The 25,511-nt window shown below is 38.7% G+C and overlaps 1 protein-coding gene across 1 annotated transcript; it reads left to right on the forward strand.

The window, feature by feature from the left end:
* LOC110586055 (zinc finger protein 33B-like) lies at positions 1-25,198 on the forward strand. The gene is made up of 6 exons (XM_044916004.1): positions 1-54; positions 3,071-3,133; positions 11,202-11,328; positions 11,587-11,682; positions 22,903-23,595; positions 23,665-25,198. The coding sequence occupies exons 1-6, from the start codon at positions 37-39 to the stop codon at positions 25,152-25,154; spliced, it is 2,487 nt and encodes an 828-aa protein (XP_044771939.1). The 5' UTR covers positions 1-36; the 3' UTR covers positions 25,155-25,198.
* The last annotated feature ends 313 nt before the right edge of the window (positions 25,199-25,511 follow it).

Raw genomic sequence — 25,511 nt, forward strand, 5'->3', positions numbered from 1 at the left:
TTAGATGTTCCGGCATACTGTGGGAGGCGGTCCGGAATGTTCAGGATTCTGAAGGTCTGCATGCCGCTTTGGGAGGTGGTGCGGCCCGAGTGGGAGGAAGGGCGAGACCAGAGGGTTGGGGAAATCCGAGAGGGTCCCTGCGTGGCTCCAGGAAGCGGGCGGGGGCGGCGATGCCTGGCAGTAGGGAAGAGGCTCGCGGACCCTGGCGGGACCCTCGGCTGTTCTACCCGAGAGACTGGGTACGAGGAGGCGTCGGCCGAGTGGAGGGACCACAGGACCGGAGAATCTCTATTAGGGGGAGGGATCGGCTTGGGAGGCTGGGAGGCAGGGAGGCAGGAACTCCGCACCCGGGGGAGGATGCGGATTCTGCGTGGATCCCGCGGCGTGGTTTATGCGGCCGCGGGAGGAGCGCGCGTTGCGCATGCGCAATGGGTGCGCGCGGTCCTAGAGCGGCGGGAGTTGAGCGGCTGCTTTGATTTATGTAGGGCTGAACAGAGTATAAAAGTATCATCTGGGAACGATAACCTACGTGAGGCTTTACGTCTGTAATACTGAAGATATTAATAACACCTGCCTCATGGGGTTGTTTAGAGGATTAAATTCTGTAGCTCGGTGCCTAGCAGTAAACATTAGCCGCTGTTGTTAATAGACTATTTCTTCTCACTGGTTTTTTTATGCTCACAACCTCTCACTTAGGTCGGTATAGCTCTCTCTGCTGTAACAAATTAGAAAACTGAGATGGAGAGGAATGTTATATACCCTATGTCACAACACTAGCAGGTAAACTAGAAGGCAATTTTATTTTTTTTATTTTTCAATTTTATTCTTTAAAGATTTTATTTATTTGAGAGAGAGGGAGGGCGCATGAACGGGGTGAGGGGCGGAGGGAGAGGGAGAATCAGACTCCCCGCTGAGAAGGGAGCCCAACCCAAGGACTCGATCCCAGGACCCCAAGATCATGACCTGAACTGAAGGCAGCCCTTAACCGACTGACCCAGCTAGGCGCCCCACCAGAAGACAACTTTATTTATTTTTTTAATTTTTATTTTTTAAGATTTTATTTATTTATTGGACAGAGAGAGAGAGCCAGGGAACACAAGCGGAGGGAATGGCAGAGGGAGAGGGAGAAGCAGGCTCTGCAGCAAGCAGGGAGCCTGATGCGGCTTTGGATTCCAGGCCCCTGAGATCATGACCTGAGCCGAAGGCAGATGCTTAACCATCTGAACCACCCAGGCGCCCCAACAAGACAATTTTAGTTGTTTCTCCAAATATCACGTTCTTTGCAGCTTGCTGTCTTGGGCACAGTACTTGGCGGAAATAATTCGGCATGTGAAGAAACTATTTGAACGATTGAACCTTAACCATGTAGTATTTTTTTTTCTGGGATTTCTAGATGTCTTCAGAGCCTTTGATAGAGACAGTATAATTGTATCTGAGTTAGGTTTGTAACAGTTCTCAGCAGCCTTGATTTGAGTTTATGGAAGGTCTGACCTGAGAATCTATGGAATATTGAACTGTGGGCCTGGGTGACAATTCCAGTAAAAATGAATTTGCCCCTCAGGTGCATTTTTCATCTGCGTTAGAAAAGCGAAGTAAGAAGGAGGAGTCTCTAAATACATAATGTTAGGTGGAGAGAACCATCCCACTATTTGAGGGGTTTTTTTTCTTTCTTTTTTTTTAAAGTAGGCTCAGTGCGGGGCTTGAGCTCATGACCCTGAGATCAAGACCTGAGTTGAGATTGAGTTGGTCGCTTAACCGACGGAACCCCCCAGGCACCTCTTGAGTGAATTTTAAGCAGAGGCAGTGTATTTCTCAGAGAGGAGCAGATCCTAGGTTTTCACAGCCTGTTCAGAACGAATGAGATTTGAAAATGTTGCCACATTCAGAAGCTCCCAGGCTGCCTAATCGAGGGAAGCCGGGACCAGGGCAGCCAGGTGGGAAGGAGTGAAGGACGGGTAGGTGACATGGAAAATAGAACTTCACTGGAGGCATTCCAGGGATTGTGGGAAAAGGCCTTAAAAGTAGATGTGAGGCAGTTTTGTCTCAACAATCCCAGTTCAACTCCCACTCTTTATTTTCCACTCTTCCCAGATTCTGAGCTCTTTGAATCTGGCATTTAAAGATGTGCTGATGAGTTCTTTATAGGACAGCAATACAAGAAGAGTTGTTTATTTTTCTTCTTGAAAGTTGAGAAATTGGTGCTGAGAGGGTAAGTGAATTTCTCTGGCTTTGTGTTGGGGTAGAACCCAGAGGAGGTGTTGAGGCTCCCCACCCCAGTCCATGCTGACCACATCATCACTGGTAAAACACATTCCTTAAAAGACAGCCATTTGAGAATCTGCATGTGCTTTAAAAAAACAATTAAAAAGGGGCATCTGGGTGGCTCTGTCATTAAGCATCTGCCTTCGGCTCAGGTCATGATCCCAGGGTGCTGGGATCGAGCCCCACATCGGGCTCCCTGCTCGGCGGGAAGCCTGCTTCTCCCTCTCCCACTCCCCCTGCATGTGTTTCCTCTCACTGTCTCTCTCTCTCTCTCGCTGTCAAATAAATGAATAATCTTTAAAATAAAATTAAAAAAAACAATTAAAAAGTACCCTTACCTGAAAGTGCCTCCATCCTTTTTTTTGTAGCTTTGGTTGTGTTCTCTAACTTGAGAAGTAAACAAGGAAATATACATGTAACAACTTTTGTTGTACAACCTCTGCTGAAGGTTTAGTGTTCCTTCATTTAACATATTGTAATTTGCTTAACCAATTTTCTCATTTTTAAAATTACTTTGAAACAGAACAGAGGGGTACAGACATTGTTTAAAAATGTCCTAGACAACAGTTCCATACACCCAGTGAAAAATTGCACACCCAAGCTCTGCATGGCCAAATCACAGTCATACGTGGTCATTTGGGTGCTTTATCATGTGTCGTTTCCTGCCCCTTCTGCAAGGTGAAAAGGATATTCTACCACAGAGAGGCATTTCACCCAGGTGATGTTTGCAGCTTTTTAAGAAGGCAAGTCCAGGAACTGCAAGACAGTCTGTACCTCTAATGACTTCATTCCTCTTTTTCTATCCCAGCTCTGCCTTCAGAGATTTCTACATTTTTCCAAGAGAGACCAGCAAAATATGAAGAAGTCCTATGTGAGTTGTTGAAATCATTTTCTGCTTTGTTTTACAATGGATCTTACGAGGATAATGATTCATATTTGAAATAGAAAAGTAGAAATAGATAAAATGAACCTGAGGGGAACAGCATGACACAGTGGTTCTCAAACTTTAGTGTGCATCAGATCAAAACTGAAGTGTTTTAAACCATAGAATGGGGCCTGAGAATTTTCTTTTCTTTTTTTTTTTTTTTTTTTTTTGAGAATTTTCATTTTGAACAAGGTTGCAGGTGATACTGAGGTCTATAGACTAGTAGCATTGGATTAGCCGATCAATAGGGCAAAGGTGGCAAGGAGATAGACACATACACACACAGACACACACACACGGATCATATGAAGTTAGATGGTTATCAGACTTAACTTGCAAATATTTCTGACCTTTTATTTTATTTTTATTTTTTTTAAAGATTTTATTTGACAGAGAAAGACACAGCGAGAGAGGGAACACAAGCAGGGGGAGTGGGAGAGGGAGAAGCAGGCTTCCCGCAGAGCAGGGAGCCCGATGCAGGGTTCGATCCCAGGACCCTGGGATCATGACCTGAGCCAAAGGCAAACACCTAACGACTGAGCCACCCAGGCGCCCCTATTTCTGACCTTTTAGCCACGACTCCCCTCGTGCCCCTGGGAAAAAAAAAAAACACATGTGTGAAGCATCCCAATTTCTTTTGGAACCTAAAGACTTTCTGGCATCAAGAGCTGAATAAAAAACTTTTGTTTCTGTTTATATAAATGATGAACAACCTTCTGGTGACAAACCATGAACTAAATGCCTATAATTATCCTTCAGTGGAAGCAAAAGACAGAGTACCAAGCAGAACCCAGTTAATGAGGCTTTTTAGGAGACTGTATTACTGAAGCCCATGTAGACAGCTTTCCCATGGTCTTGGTTTGATTTTGTTTTCCCTTGATAAAACCTAAAACTTCTATAGAATAAATTGACTGCATGTCCTTAAAATAACTCCAAAATTCCCAGACCCTGACAACCACTAATCTACTTTCTGTCAGTATGGACTTGCCTCTTCTGGATCTTTTATATGCATATAATCATACAGTATGTATTTTTTGTGTGTGTCTTCCTTCACTTAGTATAATGTTTTTAAACTTCATCTATATTGGAACATGTTACAGACTTCGTTCTTTTTCTTTTCCAGCTTTATTAAGGTATGTTTGACAAAACTGTAAGATATGTAGTGAACATCGTGATGGTTTTGGTATTTGTATACATTGTGAGAGGACTCCTCCCATCTAATCTAACACATCCATCACCTCAGATATTTCTTTATTTCTTTTTTTTTTTTTTTTTGGTGAGAACATTTAAGTTCTCTCAGCAAATTTTATTTGTACAATACAGTGATATCAACTATAGTCACCATATTATACATTAGATTCTCAGACCTTCATTTTACAGTTGAATGTTTGTACCTTTTTACCAAGACTTCATTCCTTTTTTATTGCTGAAGAATATTCCGCAGTATAGATGGACCACATTGTTTTTCCATTTACTGCTTAATGGACATTTGGCTTGTTTCTGCTTTACCACTATTGTGAATAGTGCTGCTCTGAACATTCACGTGCAAGTTTTGCTGGAATACGTGTCTTTGGTTCTTCCGGGTATTTACTGAGAAGTGAAAATGCTGGATCATACCTTAGTTGTAGTTTTAACTTACTGAGGAACAGCCAAACTGTTTTTCACAGTGCCTGCACAATTTTATATTTCCACCAACAATGTATGAGAGTTCGTTTCTCCTCATTATTGACAATGCTTGTTATCTTTTTATTATAGCCATCCCAGTGGGTGTGAAGTAGTATCTCATTGTGGTTTTGATTTGCTTTTCCCTAATGACTAATGAGTACCTTTTCATGTGCTTGTTGGATATTTGTATATCTGCTTTGCAGACATGTCCATTCAAATCCTTGGCCCATTTTTAGATTGGATTTATTGTAAGAGTATTTTGGGTACTAGATTTTTATCAGATATATGATTTTCAAATATTTCTTCCCATTCTGTGAGTTGTCTCTTTTAATTCTCTTGAAAGTATATCCTTTGATTCACAAAAGGTTTTAATTTGGTAAAGTCTGTTTATCTCTTTTCCTTTGTTGTGTTTGCTTTTGATGTCATATCTAAGAATCCACTGTCAGTCTAAGATTGTGAAGATTCGCTCCTGTTTTTTCCTAAGAGTGTTAGAGTTTCTAACTCTTACATTTAGGTCTTTGATCTATTTTGAGTTAATTTTTGTATATGATATGAGGAAGGGGTCCATTTTCATTCATTTGCATGTGGATATCCAGTCCCAATACCATTTGTTGAAGAGACCATTTTTTTCTCCCATTGAATCATCTTGGCACCCTTGTTGAACATCATTTGACCATAGATGTATGGGTTTATTTCTGGACTCTCAATTCTGTTCATTTGCTCTGTATGTGTGTTATCATGCCAGTTCCTCCCGTTTTGATACTGTAGCTTTGTAGCAAGTTTGAAGTCAGGACATGTGAGTTCTCCAGTTTGTTCTCCTGAACAAATTCTTCTTGACAAATTTGTCAAGATTGTTTTGGCTATTTTTTTTATTTTAAAGATTTTATTTATTTATTTGACAGAGAGAGACACAGCGAGAGAGGGAACACAAGCAGGGGGAGTAGGAGAGGGAGAAGCAGGCTCCCCGCTGAGCAGGGAGCCCGATGCGGGGCTCGATCCCAGGACCCTGGGATCATGACCTGAGCCGAAGGCAGACGCTTAACGACTGAGCCACTCTGTAGTGCTACATGGAGATATTCCTCACTTCTTTTTCCAGTTGCTTAGCACTCCATGGTGTGAGTATACCATAACACATTCAACTAAACTAATTCCTTAGTAATCAATACTTGGGTTGTTTTTAGTTTTTTTTGTAAATATAAATAGTGATATAGCCTTGTTCCTACACCTCCTCTTTCTTTGGCCAGTGTGTCCTTGTAGTTGGTTCCCAGAAGTGGGATTTCTGGGTTAGATGGTAAAATCATGTAATTTAGCTAACTATTGCCATATTTCACTTCATGTTAGTTAATCACTTTGCATTCTGCACAGGATATGAGGATGCTTTTATGCCTATAACAAATTAAGTATGTGTGCTGTTAAACTTTTGGATTTCTTCCAGTCCAATAGGAGTGAAATGGTTCAGTATAATTTTTTTTTTAATTGTTTATTCTCTTTTATTCCACATTTTACCCTCTTCTGGTTTGGAAGTCATAAACCAGATTTTATTACCTTGGTGGTTACTCTTTGCATTAGTTTGCTGCAAAGGTTCAGTATAATTTTTATTTACATTTTTCTTTTTAAAGGGTAAGCTTGATTTTATAAGTTTAATGCTATTTGCATTTCTCTTCCTGTGAGTTTTCGCTTCACAGTTCTTGCTCATATTTAGAGGATTATTGGTTTTTTCCTTTTTAGGAACTCTTTATATAGGGGTACTAACCCTTTCTTTGTCATGTAAGTTGCAAATACTTCTGGGTTGTCATTTTTCTTGTCACTTTTCTTTGGGTTTTATTTTATTTAATTCTGCAGAGGATTTGTTTGGTTGTTTTATAATTTTATGTTGTCAGATCTTATCAGTACTTTATTGCATCTGGATTTTTAAAAGTCTGACGCTCTACTGACTGAGCTATGTGGGCTCTGCATCTAGATTTTTAGATATGGTTAGGAAAGTTTTATTCTTTCTTAAGTTATGGGGGAACTCACCCATGTTTTCTTCTATTACTTACATAGGCCCCCCCCTTTTTTTTTTTACATTTAAGCTTAACTGATTCATTTGCAGTTGTCCTGATGTATAGATGAGAATGGATCCTGTTTTATTTTTCTTAACCTATTAAATTATCCTGCCACTCTTAGTGAAAGATTCTTTTTCCTACTTTATGATACTGTCTGTCATTTACTAAGTTTCAGATGCATTTTAGTCTATTTCCATTGATACGTCTTTCTATTTATGTGTCTGTACCAATTTATTTTATTTATAGGAGCTTTATGTTTATGTCTGGTACTGTCTGGTAGATTAGTCTCCTCATTGCTCTTTTTTTCAGGTTTTTCTTGGCTTACCTTGCTTTTCTTCCAGTTCAAATATATAATCAACTTGCCTTATTCCAGGTTAGAAGCTTGATGGTATTTTTTTTGAGACTGCATTAAATTGCTCTATTAATTTATGAGTCAAAATCTTGATGATAACATTTCCTATGTGAGAAAATGGGCTAGCTTTCAGTTTCTTTAAATGTAGTTTTTAAAAGGAATGCTTTCATAGTTTTCTTTATGTAGGTTTTGTTCATTTTTTGTTACAACTTCATGCCTAAATATTTTTACTTCAACTTTTATATTTTACAAAGTTAAAAAATACAAGGATTTTCCTCACATATTTTCTTTATTTGTGATATACCCCTATTTGTACCCAAAGTGTCCTTTAAACTATGTTGGATTTAGGATCCAATCAAAGATCATGCCCTTGTATTCTTTCATATTATGGACTTTTCTTTTTTAAGTACTGGTCACATGTCTTGTTAAATAGTTTCCTTGTACTTAACTGCGCTTTAGAATCATCTGAAACTCTTTGAATATTCCTGTACTGAGACTACACTCCATACCAGTTAGGTCAGAAACTCTGGGGGTAACACCTGGCTGTGTGCAGCCATGTTGAGAAGCATGATTGTAGAATGCCCCCACATCTGTGTTGACTGATCTGTTTTTCCTCATGATTAGATTCAGAATATATATTTTTATTAGGCTCATTTATTGGATGCTTATTTATTTATTTATTTGAGAGAGAGTACGATCGGGGTGAGAGGGAAAGGTAGGAGCAGACTCCCTGCTGAGCAGAGCGCCTGATGCGGGGCTCGATCCCAGGACCCTGGGATCATGACCCGAGCAGAAGGCAGACGCTTAACCGACTGAGCCACCCAGGCACCCCTATTGTATGCTTTTTATATGGTCTGACTGTACCATTATTGATAATACTACCAGATATCTCCGCTTGAAGAGTAGATTTTCTTTTCCCTTTTTGTAAACTAATAATCTGTTGGGTGAAACTTGGAGACAATGTGAACGTTCTTATTCCCAGTGACCTTTCATCCAGTGGTTGACTGTTTAGGTTGAGCACCTTTTACCATGTTTATTGGCCATGGGTCTTTTCTCTTGTGAAGTCATTGTTAGGTCCTTTTCCCATTTTTCCATTAGATTGTGTTGCTCATATTGATTTTAGAAGTATTTTATATATTCTGGATATAATCCCTTTATCATTTCAATATGTTGCCAAAATTTCCTGCTGATTTACTTTATTTATTTTATTTTATTTTATTTTTAAGATTTTATTTACTTATTTGACAGAGAGAGAGCACAAGCAGGGGGAGTAGCAGACAGAGGGAGAGGGAGAAGCAGGCTCCCCGAGGAGCAGGTGCTGAGCCCGATGCGGGGCTCAATCCCAGGACCCTGGGATCATGACCTGAGCCGAAGGCAGTCACTTAACCAACTGAGCCACCCAGGCGCCCTGATTTGCTTTTTTTTAATTAATGGTTTCCTTTCTTAAGTTCTTAATTTTAATGTCATGCAATTTATTTCATTCTTTTCCTTTATGGTTAGTGCTTTTGGTGTCTTGCTTAAAATTTTTTTGCTTGTCTACAGATTGTGAAGATAGTTTTTTGTGTTATCTTCTGGAAGTTTTTGTGTTATCTTCTGGAAGTTTTACTGATCACATTTTAACCTATAATCCATCTGGACTTGATTTTCGCATATTATGTGAGATTGAGATCAAAATTGTTTTTTTAATGTCCTTTTCTCACTGCCCTACTGTAACACTTTTTTTTTTTTTAATAAACCAGGTGTCCATGCATGTCCAGTTTCTAGACTACAAATTTAGTTCCACCGATCTTTCAGTTTATTCTTTTACTGATAGCACACTCTGGCAAATTACTCTAACTTCAGAATAAATCTTTATGTACACTAGTACATCAATTTTTTACTTCATAATAAGTTACCTCAAATTTTACAGGTAAGAACCACACAAATTTATTATCTCACAGTTTTTGTGGATCAGGTGTCTAGGAATAGGTTAGCTAGGTTCTCTTAGGCATTAAAGCTGCAGTCAAGGTGTTGCCTGGGACTCCTTATCTAAGGCTTGGTTGGGTTCCCATCTGTACATATGTGGCAGAAATTATTTCTGCACAGCTGTAGAACTCACAGTAGCTTGCTTCTTCTTTGAGGTCAGTAGAAGAGTCTCTGATATTTGACGTTCTTTAAAAGACTCACATGGTTAGGTCAGGCCCACCCAAGTCAGTCTCCCTTGTAGACCGAAGTCAACTGATTAAGGGATTTTAATTATACCTGCAAATAAAAAATTATACCATTTGCCATAAAATGTAACATAATCACAGGGACATAAGTCTCTTCCACTTAAGAGGAGTTTATATTAAGGTGTTGGATCCATTGAAGTTAATGTGAGATTCTGCCTACCATAATTAGTGTGAGTTTATTCATTCTGTTCTCCAAGATGGCTTTGGTTATTCTTGGCCATTTAAGTTTCTATGTAAGTTTGAGAATCAACTTAACCATTTTCCACAACGATACCTGCTAAGATTTTAATTCTGATTGTCTTGAATTTATAGGCCAATTTGTGGAGAAATGAGATTTTTTGTAATACTGAATTGTCCAAACCATGAATATAGTGCATTCCTCTATTTATTTAGGTATTCTTTGTTTTTTTTCTCAATAATACTTTATACATTTCTGGATAGTAGTCTGTTCTTTTTCCTATTAACCAATTTTTACTATATGGCATGAGTATTGATTAGCTGTTTGTTTTGATAACCTGGGAATGATATGTCTCTGTGTCTGCTTGCAATATTTTCCACAGTGGTCATCTCATAAGTGGGTGGTATAAAACCTAGGAACTGTACAAGACAGTCTGTTCAGTGTTGGGAAGAAAATATTCAGGTGTCTCCCTAGGTTTATTTTAATCCATAAAAAGAAGAATGAAGAAATCTAACGTACAGTGAAATGGATATAGTTAATAATATTGTACTATAATTATGTAATGTGATAAATATAGCTACGTTGGCAGTCATTTTATAAGCATATCAGAGTTACACAATGTTACATGCCAAATTTATTCAGTTGAAAAAAATAAAAGTGACTTAGGAAAAATAATAACAAAGCAATTTAATATATAGATTGACATTATAAGTTTACTATTTATGAAAAAAGGTTTCCTAGATGGAACAGTAACCAACCATTTTGGACACCCTATTCTACAGGAGTTATGTCCAGAATTACTCAATAACATATTCCCTGAAGACTACTATAGCTCTTTATGTGAACATAGTCCCAACACTACTTTCCTCTGTGTTCACTTACTCCTTTAACTACATTTTTTTTTAAAAAGATTTTTTGTATTTATTTGACACAGAGAGCACACACAGACAGAGGGAGTGGGAGAGGGAGAAGCAGACTCCCCGCTGAGCAGGGAGCCTGATGCGGGGCTCGATCCCAGGACCCTGAGATCATGACCTGAGCCAAAGGCAGACACTTAACCGCCTGAGCCACCTGGGCACCCCTTAACTACATATTTTAGATGTGTACATGTTTATGCTGTTGCCCCAAGTTCATGAATGATACTCTGTTATCAGTGAAACGCACCCTAATAGCAAGAATAGAACTTTTCTCCCCTCTGTAACCTCACTCTACTTTGCACATGTTTTTACTGTAGTAGGATGATATGCTACATGGTAGTTGGATGCTTAATGTTTCTGTCTGTCAGATTATATGCTCCTTGAGAACAGTGACAGGGTTTTATTGGTTTTCAGATTCTCAAGGTAGGAGAGTTTTTTATGGCATGTAGACACATGGTTGGGACATCAGTAACTTATCACAGTGGTGAGGAATGTCTCATGCTTTCTCCTCCAACCAAGTGCAAAAGTAGATGTGCCAGAACACATTTTCTACTTGTGAATAGTAAACTCCGTAACAATTCTCTGACAGCTTTTTCATGTCTTCCAATTGTGATTACTTATATTTGAACACAAATGTGCTGTTTCAGGGATCCTTATCATTTGAGGATGTGACTGTGGGCTTTACCCAGGAGGAATGGCAGCACCTGGACCCTGCTCAGAGGATCCTGTACAGGGATGTGATGCTGGAGAACTACAGCCACCTTGTCTCAGTGGGTAGGGATTGTTTTCCATGTAGACTCCTAGTATGCACTTCCTTTCTTGGTTTGACACCTGTAGAAGCTTTGTTGAGTCTAATAATATTTAGGCTTGAGATTCAAGTATTAAGCAGAAGGATTATTGAAACACCATAAAGAATGTTTTCTTCTTCAATGAAACATTGTAATTGGCCCCTGAAGACTCATTATCTGTCTTCTTCAAGGGCCCTGAAGCCTATGAGCCTAGCCCATTTCCCATGTCATTTCCCAATTTCAGGGTGTTGCATCCCTAAACCAGAAGTGATCTTGAAGTTGGAGCAAGGAGAGCAGCCATGGATACTAGAGGAAGAGTCCCCAAGCCAGAGCTACCCAGGTGAGTTAGTACGTATTAAGCAGATGGACACCAGGTGACATGGTATAAATTGTTTTTATTCTCACGTGTTTGTTTATATGTTCATTTTCACATTAAACAAATACTGAGTACCTGCTGTGCCTCACTCAGGTTTTAGGTGCTGAAACACATCAGCAAACTAAATTTGTTCCTGACCTCATGGAGCTTACATTCTGATAGGGAAAGATAAAAAATAAACAACAGCACATACATACACATACTGTACACATGTCAATAAAATAGCAAGGAAGTTATAGATTGAAAATAATGAAATGTAATACTTGAGAAAAGGAAGTTCAGGAAGGCATTTTGATGATACCAACTTGAATGAAATGAGGGTGAACATCATGGGCAGTCTTGATGGCAGAGGTGACACTAAATGTCAGTCCACCAAGGCAGGAATGTACTTTGTGTTTTTGAGGACACACAAGTATCAGTGTGGATTGGGGGAGAGGAGTGAGCAGAGAGTGGTAAGAGTTGGCATTGTAGAGGTAATGGAGCTCAAATTATGTAGGGCCATTTGGGGTATGATAAAGACTTTGATTTTATTCTGAGTGAAGTGAGAAGCCATTTGTATGATTTTACCTAATATAAATGACATATGCTTATTTATCTTTTGAATTTTCTCTCTGGCTGCTGGGCAAAGAAAATACTATTAGGGGCAGAGGAATGAAAGTGAGACCATCAGGACAGTATTTCAGTCTATGAAAAGGTGATGATTGCTTACCCTTGGTTGGAAGTGGTGAAGAAGATTAAAAGTGATTGGCTTCTGTATCTGTTTTGAAGATGGGACCTCTAAGATCTGCTGTGAGTTGGATAAGGAATGTGAGAGAAAGAAAGCAGTCAAGAACAACTCCAGGAATTTCACCCAGAGCAGTCAGATGAATGGGTACCAGTTCCTGAGATGTGGGATACTGGAAAGAAACAGTTTTAGAGGGGTCATTAGGAGTTTAGATTGCACATACCAAATTTCAGGTGATTATAAAATACACAGGTTTACATGGGAATAAGTATTTGGCTGTATGAGCAGAGGTAATTTAGGGAAGACCCCAGGTTGGAGATATTTATTTGGAAATTATCAACTTATGGTAGTATTTAAGGTTTTTAAATTTAGTATTTGAAGCTAAGGGATCGGGTAACCACCTCTCCTTAAAGTTAAGAGTGAACAGATTTGAGAGGTCTGAAGGCCCCTGGGATACTAATGTTCAGAAGTCATGAAAATGAGAAGACTCAGCAAAGAGAGAAGAAGCAGTTTGGGGATAAGGTGGAAACAGAGAATGTGGTGTCCTGTAGCCAAGTTAAGACAGTTTGCAAAGACAAAATGAACTTCTTGAAGAAGAAGATATAAAGCCAGCATTTTCTTTCTCTGCCCACAAATCATCCAGAGGCATTAAGGAAAGTGAGCAAGACAAGGTTCATTATATGACACTAGTGGATATCTGAAATCCCAAATCAATACAAATGCAAACGCAGTAAAGTGGATGAAAGGATCAAGGAGTGTATGTATCAGCAGGTGGGTAGAAAACAAAAGCATTTCTGATGCTCACAGGGAACGGCAGCGCACTTTTCATGAGCAGAGTACATCCTCTGAGGCGGGAAACCTAAAACTTTGATGAACAACAGTGCCGTGAACTAGATGGCTGAGCTCCCTTCGTGACAGTTTGGTTCTGCAAAGCAGACGTAGTAAAGCGTAGAAGCACAAACCATATTTTTCAGTTTCTGAACTATTTTCTCTATTTCTGTGACAGTGCAAGAGAGACTGTAAATGAGGGAAAACCACTTAACAGACCCCTAAATGTGCAGAAATAATCTTATATGCTATCTTAGTGGGTACTCCTAGGACAGAGAATTTGAAGCAAAAACGTACTTGATAACAATTGGTCAGGATGTGCAGACCTTCTACAAAAATGAGGGAAGCGGGGGTGGGGAGTTAAGGCTGATTAGAAGGAGGGGATGGCTCCAGGGGGTGATTACCTCGTTAACTATAGCGCTGTCATTAGCACATCTGATTGCTCAGAGTAGCAGGATCTTTTCTGAGTCTTAATGTGTACCGCTGTGTGCCAGAGCAGCGTGTCAGAAAGGTGGAAGGGAAAGGATAGTATCTTTTGTCTTACTCCTCTCTCTCATGAGATGAAACTGTTCCGTAGAGTTTTAACTACCTTTCTTTCCTGGATTGCATCAGTTTGTCTAGGCAGATGCTGGGGAAGTCGGGGCCTCCATGGGCCCAGTTCAGCCTCTTGGGCTTGTAGTTTCTGTGAAGTCAGCTCAACACTCGGTTTTCCTCAATTTGGAGCTGCAGCAACACCAGCCCCAGTGACCTGACTCAGTCATTACCAAGAGAGCAAGCCATTGCCGAGGCTAGTCTGGCGAGGAAGGAAGCACATCCTGGTTGATCTATAAACTGAGACAAGTACATGTGCAAAACACTTGTTCATAATGAATTATCTCACTAGCCTAAGACATGACTCTATTCCCTCTCCCAAGTAAACCTTTTGCAGTGTGCTGTTCCTTAAAAAGCTCACATCCTTTGAGCCCGAGTAATGGAAAAGGAACCAGCACAAAATGCATATAAAACTATTGAAAGAAAAAGGGGTGGAAAAGATCTGGAAGAAAGCTAGTTGGTGATAGAATTGTTATCTGATCAAAGTAGTCATAAAGTAGATAAATTATGTGACCAAATATTAAATCATGAATTTCCAAAGGGTGAACTAATTGAATTAATTATCTCTGTGATACAAGAATTTAAGAAAGATATTAATAAGGGAATAGTAGCAGACACATGGTGGGTGTCAAATTCAGAAAAGAGAACAGAAAATATAATCACAGTAAAGAAAGTAAATTGGGGAAATCCCAAGGAAGAATAGGTACTGTCAAATTTCTGTTCAGAAAGGTAAGCAAGAAGAAAAATAAATTTTGAAGATTACATTAAAAAGAGAGTTCGCAAACATACCATACAGAGAATTCATTCCCCAAAATAGAAAGGAAAAGAAATAGAATATTTAAAATATTTCAAGAACACTTTTTGTGAGGGAAGAGATATATGATTGAATCTATATAAAAGAGCCAGTCCTTCTCAACATTAGGATATATTCTAATAAAGGCACTAGATTTCAAAAAACAGTCATTTTGACAACCATCCAATAAAAGAGAAAGTCCAAATAGCCTCAGACTTCTCTATAAGTAAAATCTGTAGCTGAGAGTCAGAAGAGCAGTTTCTACAAAATCCTCAAGGTGTCACATTGAGAATATTATGCCCAGTTAAGAAGATATTCTTTTTTTTTTTTTTTTTAAAGATTTTATTTATTTATTTGACAGAGAGAGACATAGCAAGAGAGGGAACACAAGCAGGGGGAGTGGGAGAGGGAGAAGCAGGCTTCCCCGTGGAGCAGGGAGCCCGATGTGGGGCTCGATCCCAGGGTCCTGGGATCACGACCTGAGCCGAAGGCAGACGCTTAACGACTGAGCCACCCAGGCGCCCCAAGAAGATATTCTTTAACAAAGAGCAAATCTTTTCTGAATAGACGGGAACTCTAGGATCTTTGTTCCTAGAAGCCTCTAGAGAATGAATATCAGGTAACCAAGGAATGACATAAAAAAGGATGGTAAAAAGGCTGGTTAGTGGTCTCTGAATTTAACTGAAGAACTAATTTTATTTTTTAATTTTTTTTAAAGATTTATCTGAGAAAGAGAGAGTGAGCGTGGTGGGGAGAGGGAGAGAGAAACAAGCAGACCCCGCACTGAGCATGGAGCCCAACGAAGGGCTTGATCTCACAACCCTGGGATCACGACCAGAGCCGAAACCAAAAGTCAGACAGTCAACCGACTGTGCCACCCTGGCGCCCCCAAAGAACTAATTTTAAAGCAAATGTGGGAGCCACATGACAGAAGAGAGTGTACCAGTTGTAAATCTGGGCAACACAGAAAGGCTATATATCTTTATAGGTAAAAGGAAGCCAAAAACAAATGGAGAGGAAAGAAGGAATACAAATAGAGTGAATTCTGTTATAACATGTGTGTATTCCTAAAAAACAAAAAAATCACTGCTCCATATAAAATAGTGTACTGAAAATCACAGGGCTAATGGGAAAATATCCCCAAAAGCTTTGTCAGTGAAACAGTGAGAGGCGTGTTGAAGTCTGCAGCTATAATTTTGTGGTTATTTCTCCTTTCGGTTCTATTGGTTTTTGCTTTATCAATTTAAAGAACTATTAAGTGTATAAATATTAGGATCTTTATGTTCTCTTGATGAATTGACTCCTTTATGATGATGTCTCTATTTCTAGTAGAACTTTTTTATTCTGAAGCCTACTTTGATATTAGTACAGCTAGTCCACAAATCCTAGCTAAACCATTTATTGGCTTAGACAAGTCACTTAACCTCTATGAGCCTGTTTCCTCATTGTAAACTTAGATAATAAGACCTTTGTCACAATATTTGTGAGCATCAGATGAGGCAAGATATAAATACACTGTGCCTTGCTAAAAATAGGCATTCGGGATGTTTATACTTTTAACCAACATTTAATTGATGCCCTCCTAAAGCCTTGGGATAAGTCAATGAATAAGAAAGTCAAGCACTCTGCTTTTGTGGAGCTTAGATTCAGGAGGGAGATGTAGAGTAAGGACCACAGAGGAAGAAAGGATGCAAATAAATTAATCTTATAATTTCAGGTCATGCTGAATGCTATGAAGGGTTTTAAAGACAAGAAAATGAGATGATGTGATGGGGGATAAGTGGACTGTTTCAGCCAAGTGGCCAAGGGAGCCTCTTCAAGATTATATTTGAAAAGAACCTAAATTATATGAAAAATCTTGACAGCAAAGACCTGTGAGAAGAGCATTCCTGAGAGAGGCAGGAATGCCCTGGGCAGGAACATACTAGACTCATTCAATCAATAGCAAGATGGCTAGTGTGTTTCTAGCATGGCAAGCACAGTGAGCAACGGCATGAAATAAAGTTGGAGACATCAGCATAAGCTTGATCTTGAAGTTCTAGGCCATGCTGCAAAATTTGAATTTCGTTTAAAAAAATGGGGGTCCATTACAGTTTTTAGTAGTGAGAGAGACAATAATATAGCCAAAAAAAAAAATTTTTTTTTTTTTTTTTTAATCTTTGCTCGTGATTCCTGGCACACAGTTCCTAAAACCCTTGGATTCTCTGGCGTGAAAAGAGTGTCTTTTGTATACTGAGGTAACTGGTGGCTGGGTGGCTAGATCACTTAAGTCCTGGGGGTGGCCACCAGCAGTGGCCAGTGATTTAATCAATCAAGCCTAGGTAGTGAAACCTCCATAAGAGCCTCTAAACAATAGAGTGAGGGGAGCTTTGAGTGGTGTGCCCGAGAGAGGGCATGGGAGTTCCACACACCACACACATCCCCAAACTTTGCCTATATATCTCTTCTATTTGGCTGTTCCAGAGTTGAATCCTTTATAATAAACTAGTAATATATAAGTAAATAGTTTTTCTGGGTTTTCTGAGCTGTTCTAGTGAATTATCAAATCTGAGATGGGATGGCTAGTCATGGGAACCTACAGTTTATAGTCAGAAGTCCTGGAGGCAAAAAAAGAAAAAGCATAAATAGTCCCTTTAGCTTTTTTGTAATGTCTACATGGTACATCTTTTGCCATCTTTTTACTTTTAATCTATTTATATTTAGAGTGGATTTCCTATAGATAACATATGGTTGCATCTTTTTTAACTAATGTGGAAACCTCTTATTTTTTAATGGGAATACTGTTAACCACTTAAGTGGTTGCCCTATGGAGTACGATATCTTCAATTTATCAGTCTGATTTCAAACAACGTCATACTATTTTATATGAGGCTGTGCAATGTTATAACAATACACTTATGTTTCTCCCTCCTTTTCTATGTGGTATTTTACTTCACACTCCACAAGGCAGCAGCTCTTTCTGCCTACAGGTCTTCATTTGTGCAGGATGTTTTCTCTAGTTACGGAAATCTGGATCGACACTCTTTTCTGTCCATACTTGATTCACTTCACTGTCTTCCGGGTTACATACTTACTTCCTCCTCTGATTTTTAAATCTTTGTTCTTCTGTATTTATATTCTGTTTTCTCTTATTGCCTTCAAGATTTTCTTTTCATCTTTGGTTTTCAGCTGTTCAATTCTGATGTTTCCAGGTGACCTTTGATTTGTTTTGGGGGGGTTTCCTGGGTATTTTTCTTGTTGTTTTCTCAGTTTCCTGAATGTGTGGTTTGATGTATTTCATCCTTTATTTTTTCTTGGGACTCCAGTTACTTATGTGTGGCTGTATTTGATACTGTTCCCTAGTTCTTGGGTCTTTCATGTCAGGAGAATTTCCTCAGTGTCTGTGCTCCATTTTCAGCTTTGGGCTGCCCATCCAAGCCTGTGTCACAGAGGGTTTATCTCTTTACTCATATTTCTCTTGAACAGTCGACTGAGCTCATGCTCTTCAATGAGAAATAAAGCCAGCCACCAGCTAACAGTGATAGATAAAGATTTTATTCAGTAGCTGTTGGAATAGGAGGTAATAAGTTTCAGTAAAGCTGAACTCAACTCCAAATACTGCTAAGACAGCTGGGGACTTACAGAGTTGGGGGAATCACTGGATAGAAGATTACTAAGAGAAATATCAACTGTAGGGGGATTCTTTTTTTTTTTTTAAAGATTTTATTTATTTGAGAGAGAGAGAGAATGAGAGAGAGAGAGAAAGAGAGCATGAGAGGGGGGAGGGTCAGAGGGGAAGCAGACTCCCTGCCGAGCAGGGAGCCCGATGTGGGATTCGATCCCGGGACTCCAGGATCATGACCTGAGCTGGAGGCAGTCGCCCAACCAACTGAGCCACCCAGGCGCCCCTGTAGGGGGATTCTTGCTGAATGCAGACCAGGCACTAATACATCAGGGGCAGGGTATAAGGAACTTGATCAGATATCAAGGGTGAGGGGATTGTCACTAAAAGATTCTTGCTAAAACTGAGCCCAGTCCCAATAGACCTGGAAGACCTAGTCAAGGCCTAGTTGAGAATAGGGCTCAGAGGACACTAACCAGGGTTTAGTCAACAGGAGAGTTTGTGTCAGAGTGGATCATAAAATTTGGGTTGATAATGAAATAAATTATAGAAGCTGTACCTTTAATTATGTAATTTCATTGTAAAATTCTAATGGAAATACTACAGGAAAAGAGAAAATGAAACCCAAAAGAATGCTTGAGATTAGAGAAGGAGTGGTAAGTGGTAAGAGAAGACAAAGCATAGAGGTAAATCTGAACAATAGGTATATAAAGTGACATGATATTAATGTGTATAGCTAAAAAAACATGTACACAAAGCAATAACTGCATATAAATGAGGTGAGAGGTGATCAAATTGAGTTTGATGCTTCTGTTCTTCAGGAAAAGAGGTTTAAGATACTGAATTACTCCAGATTTTAGGTTAAATATTCATGGTATGATGTGATGGATAGCCACCTAAAGCTGAGAAACAGGTGTGTATAACTTCTAAAGTTGTAAAGAAGAAAAAATGGAAAAGATACGAAATTATTTCAAAAAGAAGGAAGAAAAGTACAATAGAATCAATAGTAAATTGTGACAAATATAAAGTACCAAGTGAAATGTGAGAGATGACTCGAATTTTTTTCAGTAATCATAAATGGAAACAGACTACATTTACCTGTTAAAGTACAGATTGTCAAATTGGATCTTCAAAATATAATAATACCTTGCTATAGCTAAGATAATAGGTTTTCATTTATTCTGCTAACTACATATTATATTTTTAGCATCTTTTACCCACTTGACATTCAGTGTTCTATACCTGCCCATATACAGAATATACAGGATATCCTGATCCCTTCAATGTGGCAAGAAGTAATATCACAATTAGCATTCACAAATCATAAATTTTCCCTGCTTCATTTGTTACCTTCTCTGAGTCTTCTCTTGTAACTTAGTATCATTTTATTTTTCTGTTTTCCTTTCTTACTAGTGTTAGGTCACTATTGTTATATTTTTGTAAACTTTAAAAAATTCTTTTTATATTCTCACTTTGCACTGATACCACCCAAAGCACTTGGGCATTCTGTTTTACTCTTTGTTCTAATTCCTAAATGCAATTACACTTTGCCCCACAAAGCATCTAATTTATCATGTTAATATCTTGAATTGTATTTTCCCCAATACGTAATATAGCAAATTTATGTTTTTCTCATTTAATGACCCTTAATATTTTTTTACCTTTTTTTAAAAGATTTATTTATTTATTAAGAGCAAACACACATGAGTGGGGTGGTGCAGCAGAAGAGGGAGAGAGAGAATCTCAAGCAGACTCTGTGCTAAGCATGGAGCCCTAAGCAGGGCTCAGTCTCACAACCCTGAGATCACAACCTGAGCTGAATCCCAGGAGTCGAACACTTAACCAACTGAGCCACTCAGGTGTTCCAGTGACCCTTAAATATGACTACATCTCATCTCTGTGGCACAGAACTAGTGCTAAACTCCCATTTAATCCTTATTCCTAGGATTACCCACAGATAATGCTTTCCTGCCATACAAGTCCACATTTCATTCCTAACATACTTGGGGATTCTTGTGAATTAATACATGATAAGTACATGGAACAGTGCTTGGCTCATGGTAATGATTACTTTTCCTGTTAACTTTTCCTATTGTTAATAGCGTTGTCATTGTTTTTAAGCATGTTTTTAAATTTAAGCTCAGCTTTCCACAGCTTTTGTAAAATGTTCCTTCCTTGCTTTGATTTACATTACCTAGTATGGAATCTGATTCCTGATAGTGTATGGATGTTGAATGAAGAAGCTATTACTGGATTATAATTTCTTCAAAGAGAGCATATCTTATTTTGTCATATAACATATAATGGATATTGGATCATTACTTAATTCATTAACTGTGCCTCTTGATGAGTGCGAGAACCTTTATAGTCAGAAAATACTACAAGGAATTAATTTCTAAATGCACATGTTGGGTTATAAACCTGTAGATTCTTTTTTTTTTTTTAAGATATTATTTATTTATTTGACAGAGAGCTCAAGCAGGGGTAGCAGTGGGTAGAGGGAGAGGGAGAAGCAGGCCCCCTGCCCAGCAGGAAGCCCAATGTGGGGCTTGATCCCAGGACCCTGGGATCATGACCTGAGCCGAAGGCAGACATTAACGACTCAGCCACCCAGGTGCCCCAAACCTGTAGATTCTTGTTCAAAATTACAGATTTGTAGAAAACTTGAACTTTGTTTTGAAAAAGCACACCACTTGTTAAGGACCATTACTTTCATGTCCACTCAGATGTATTCAGAGGAAATCAGATATAAATACTTCTGACACCATAGGTTGTAGTTGGGAAAAGAAAAAAGACTACTGAGTATTTCAAATTTCAGCAGTTAACAGGGTATGTTTATGTTTAAAGGGGGTATAATCCAACATTCTGATAGAATGAGATGTATAGAATGTGATTAATTTTAAATTTCAATGTAAGTAGGACTCGAAATGGTAGAGATGTTTGTGAACACTTATTATGAGACAGTGTCATTTTCCTAAAGAGTGAAGTTCTGAGCAAATCCAAAATGGGAATGTAAACCAGCTGAGTGAAAAGCCTTGGTTGAACTTGAATGATTTTTGGCAAGTTAATAGTCTGGCATTCCTAGAAAGAAGACATTTATTATGGACTAGTGAAGTGATCACTTGAGTATCTAACATGTATGTGGTTGGGGACAAATTCCCCCCCACCCCCGAAATCATAACTGCAGTGTGTTTGCTCCTGATGGTGCTTGGAGACAATGGACTTTGAATAGGTTTTGTTTTTGTTTTTTTTAAAGATTTTATTTACTTGACACAGAGATAGCGAGAGCAGGAACACAAGCAAGGGGAGTGGGAGAGGGAGAAGCAGGCTTCCCACCAAGCAGGGAGTCTGATGCGGGACTCGATCCCAGGACCTTGGGATTATGACCTGAGCTGAAGGCAGCCGCTTAATGACTGAGTCACCCAGGCGCCCTGAATAGGTTTTTAAATAGGGTCATCATTGTTACGTTGTATGTACTGAGCAAGAAGGTAACGTGAAGTATAGCTGAGAATTCTTAGGGTAAATAAATATATCATTGAATGTTTTAGGTCAGGTCTTCCATGGTTATAAATCAACCCACGAAATGTAGAAATCTGGGTGTAAAAGAAAGAAATTATTAATATTTTGTCAGAGCAAGTTTACAGTGGGGAAAAATTAGCATCTGGTGGTAGCATATCTGACAAAATAAGTTTGACTATACCACAACTAAAACAACTGTTGGGTTTGGTCATCTTTCAGTCTTGTTCTCATCTTTTTGATTTTACTTTTCCTGTAGACGTTTGTATTTTTTATAAGTAACATGAGTAGAGGGAAAATTAGAAACCACATTACAGGACTCTATTCACAAGCACAAAGAAATCAGTGCTTTCAGAAATTTAATTTGATATTAACAGTATACTAAATTAACATATAACAAAACAAGTAATTTTAAAAGGAGGAGAATGAAACTGTAAACATGTAAAGTTTAGAGAGAATTTAGCTGCACTAATGTAAGTATGAGGAAAATTATGTAAAGTCTGATCCTTCAAAATATCAAATTGTTCCTCTATTTCTTTCTTTTTTTAAAGATTTTATTTATTTATTTGAGAGAGAGAGTGAGAGAGAGAGAGCACAAGAGGGGGGAGCGGGAGAGGGAGAAGCAGACTCCCTGCCGAGCAGGGAGCCCGATGCGGGACTCGATCCCGGGACTCCAGGATCATGACCTGAGCCGAAGGCAGTCGCTTAACCAACTGAGCCACCCAGGCACCCTAAATTGTTCCTCTATTTCTTTAGGGCACTCTTATCTACTAAGTTTCATGGCCTCTCTAGTTTTCTGCATTTCCCCTTCCTAGATGAGCCATTTTTTTTCCAAGTCTGTTTTCTTCACCGTGCTTTTTATTTATTTCTGATGTATATATTAAGTCTTGAAATATGTCTTTGAGAATTGCCAAATGTAGATGTGTGTGTTCTAAGTTTCTATCCCCCTTTTCCACCCTGTCAGGTTTTATTTTTTTTAATCCAAAAGGATGGGGCAATATGACTATTTGGATCACTCTTATTTCACAAAACCAAGTCAGTGATGTAAAAGGGCATTTGTTTTAAGTGTAATTTCATCATAATTATGATATGGTTCATGGCTTATGGTTTGTTTGTTTTTCTCATTTCTAGAAGTCTGCAAAGTTGATAACCAACTAGAAAAGAATCAAGAAACCCAGGACAGACATTTCTGCCAGCCTCCATTTATCAACAGCAAAACACTGACTATGCACAGAGGTAATGTATTAGGAAGCATTTTTAATTTCAGCACAGACACAGTTCCTTCCATAAAAATACCCTGTAGGTGTGACTCGTGTGGTATGAATTTGAAATGTATTTCAGAATTAATTATTAATAAGAAAAACTATTTAAGTAAGAAGCCTATTGATCTCAATACATATGGGACATTGCTCCTTCATATTAACCATGAACAAACTCAAATGGGAGAGAAACCTTGTGAATTCATTCAAAATGGAAAATACCTCAGTCATAATGAAGATTTCATCCCATATCAGAGAATTAAAAATACAGAGCAGTCCTTTATTCAAAGCAATAAGGAATACAAGGAATATGGGAAAGCTTTCCATGAGAAGGCAGTTGTCATCCCATATAACCAAGCTCACGTAGGACAGAGTCCTTGTGAACATAATGAATCTGATAAAACTTTCTGTAATGATTCAGCCCTCATGGTCCATAAGATGGCACAAAGAACAGAAAATCCTTATGAGTTTCATGAATATGCTAAAACTTTTGAGAAGTCATCTCTCTTGGAACACAGAGTTCATTTAGAGGTGAAAGGTTATGAGTATATTGAAAGAGTGAATAATTTCAATGGGAGATCAGAATTTCCTGACACAGGAGAGAGAATATTTGAATATAACAACTTGGGAGAACCTTTCCGGGAGAAGTCAGTTCTTAATGTAACTCAGAGAACATACATAGGAGACAAAGTCTGTGAATGTAATAAATGTGGAAAAGCATTCTGCAAAAAGTCAAAACTCACCAAACATCAGAAAATACATACAAGAGAGAAACTCTATGAATGTAAGGAATGTGGGAAGTGCTTCTCTCGGAAATCTCTCCTCACTTTACATCAGCGAATCCACACAGGAGAAAAACCATACGAATGTAAGGAGTGTGGGAAATGCTTCTCTAGAAGTTCACACCTCATAATTCATCAGAGAACTCACACAGGAGAGAAACCCTATGAATGTAAGGAATGTAGAAAAAGCTTCTACCATAAGTCCTATCTCACAGTACACCAGAGAATTCACACAGGGGAGAAGCCCTATGAATGTAATCAGTGTGGAAAAACCTTCATAAGCAACTCAGTCCTCACAATACATCAGAAAACACACACAGGTGAGAAACCCTATGAGTGTAATCAATGTGGAAAATTCTTCTCTAGAAACTCCTACCTTACAGTACATCTGAGAACTCACACAGGGGAGAAGCCCTATGAATGTGAGATATGCGGAAAAACCTTTTGTCACAAGTCAGATGTCACTAAACATGAGAAAACTCACATAGGGGGAAAACCCTATGGATGTAATCAGTGCGGGAAAACCTTTAGTCGCAACTCAGGTCTAAAAGTACATCAGAGAACTCACACAAAGGAGAAACCATATGAATGTAGTGAGTGTGGGAAATCCTTCTCTGAGAAATCAGTCCTCACAGTACATCAGAGGATCCACACAGGGGAAAAACCTTATAAGTGTAATGAATGTGGAAAAACCTTCTACAATAAATCAGACCTCACTAAACACCACAGAACTCACACAGGTGAGAAACCTTATGAATGTAAGGAATGTGGGAAATTCTTCTCTAGGAATTCATACCTTACAGTACACCAGCGAACTCATACAGGAGAGAAACCCTATGTGTGTAAAAAATGTGGGAAGACCTTTTGCCATAAGTCAGATTATACAATACATAAACGAACACACAGAGGGGAAAAATCATATCACTGTAATCAGTGTGGGAAAACCTTCACTTGCAGTTCAGTCCTCAGATCACATCAGAGAACTCACACAGGTGAGAAGCCCTATGAATGTAATGAGTGTGGGAAGTCATTTTCTGAGAAATCCATTCTCACCGTACATCAGAGAATACACACAGGGGAGAAACCTTACAAGTGTAACAAATGTGGAAAGTCTTTCTATCATAAGTCAGATCTCACTAAGCATCAGAGAACACACACAGGAGAGAAACCCTATAAATGTAATCATTGTGGGAAAACCTTCAGTTGTAACTCAGGCCTCAAAGTACATCAGAGAAGACACATAAGAGAGAAGCCCTATGAATGTATTGAGAGTGAGAAAACCTCCAAGAAATCAGTTATCACAGTACATCCAAGGTTACACACAGGGGAAGAAAATTTGTAAATATAGCAGTGAGAGAAATCTTTCTCTTGTGATTCATACCTCAAAATACCACAGAAAATTCACAAAAGACATGACTCCTATGAATGTGAAGAATGGCAAATCTTTTACCATAAGTCATCTTCCAAAGTAAACGAGAATACTCATAGTGGAAAATACTCTGAATTTGGTGAATGTTTAAAAATCTGTTGTAAGTAAGACAACTAAAAGTGACTGTAGAAGAAACCCTGTTAATGCATGTAGGAAATATGGGGGATTATTTTTATTATGAAGTAGAGCTTATTAAAGAACTTACATAGGAGATAATCCTGTCAATCAAACAGATGAGTGAAAATGTTCTTCCAGAATTTGGCCATAAAT

The sequence above is a fragment of the Neomonachus schauinslandi genome, chromosome 6 (assembly GCF_002201575.2).
Source record: "Neomonachus schauinslandi chromosome 6, ASM220157v2, whole genome shotgun sequence".
Classification (NCBI taxonomy): domain Eukaryota; kingdom Metazoa; phylum Chordata; class Mammalia; order Carnivora; family Phocidae; genus Neomonachus; species Neomonachus schauinslandi.

Bases quoted from the DNA above. Each gene is read 5' to 3' on its own strand.
- LOC110586055 (XM_044916004.1), top strand. The intron at 3,134-11,201 runs GTGAGTTGTTGA...GTGCTGTTTCAG, and splicing joins AAAATATGAAGAAGTCCTAT to GGATCCTTATCATTTGAGGA. The intron at 11,329-11,586 runs GTAGGGATTGTT...TCCCAATTTCAG, and splicing joins CAGCCACCTTGTCTCAGTGG to GGTGTTGCATCCCTAAACCA.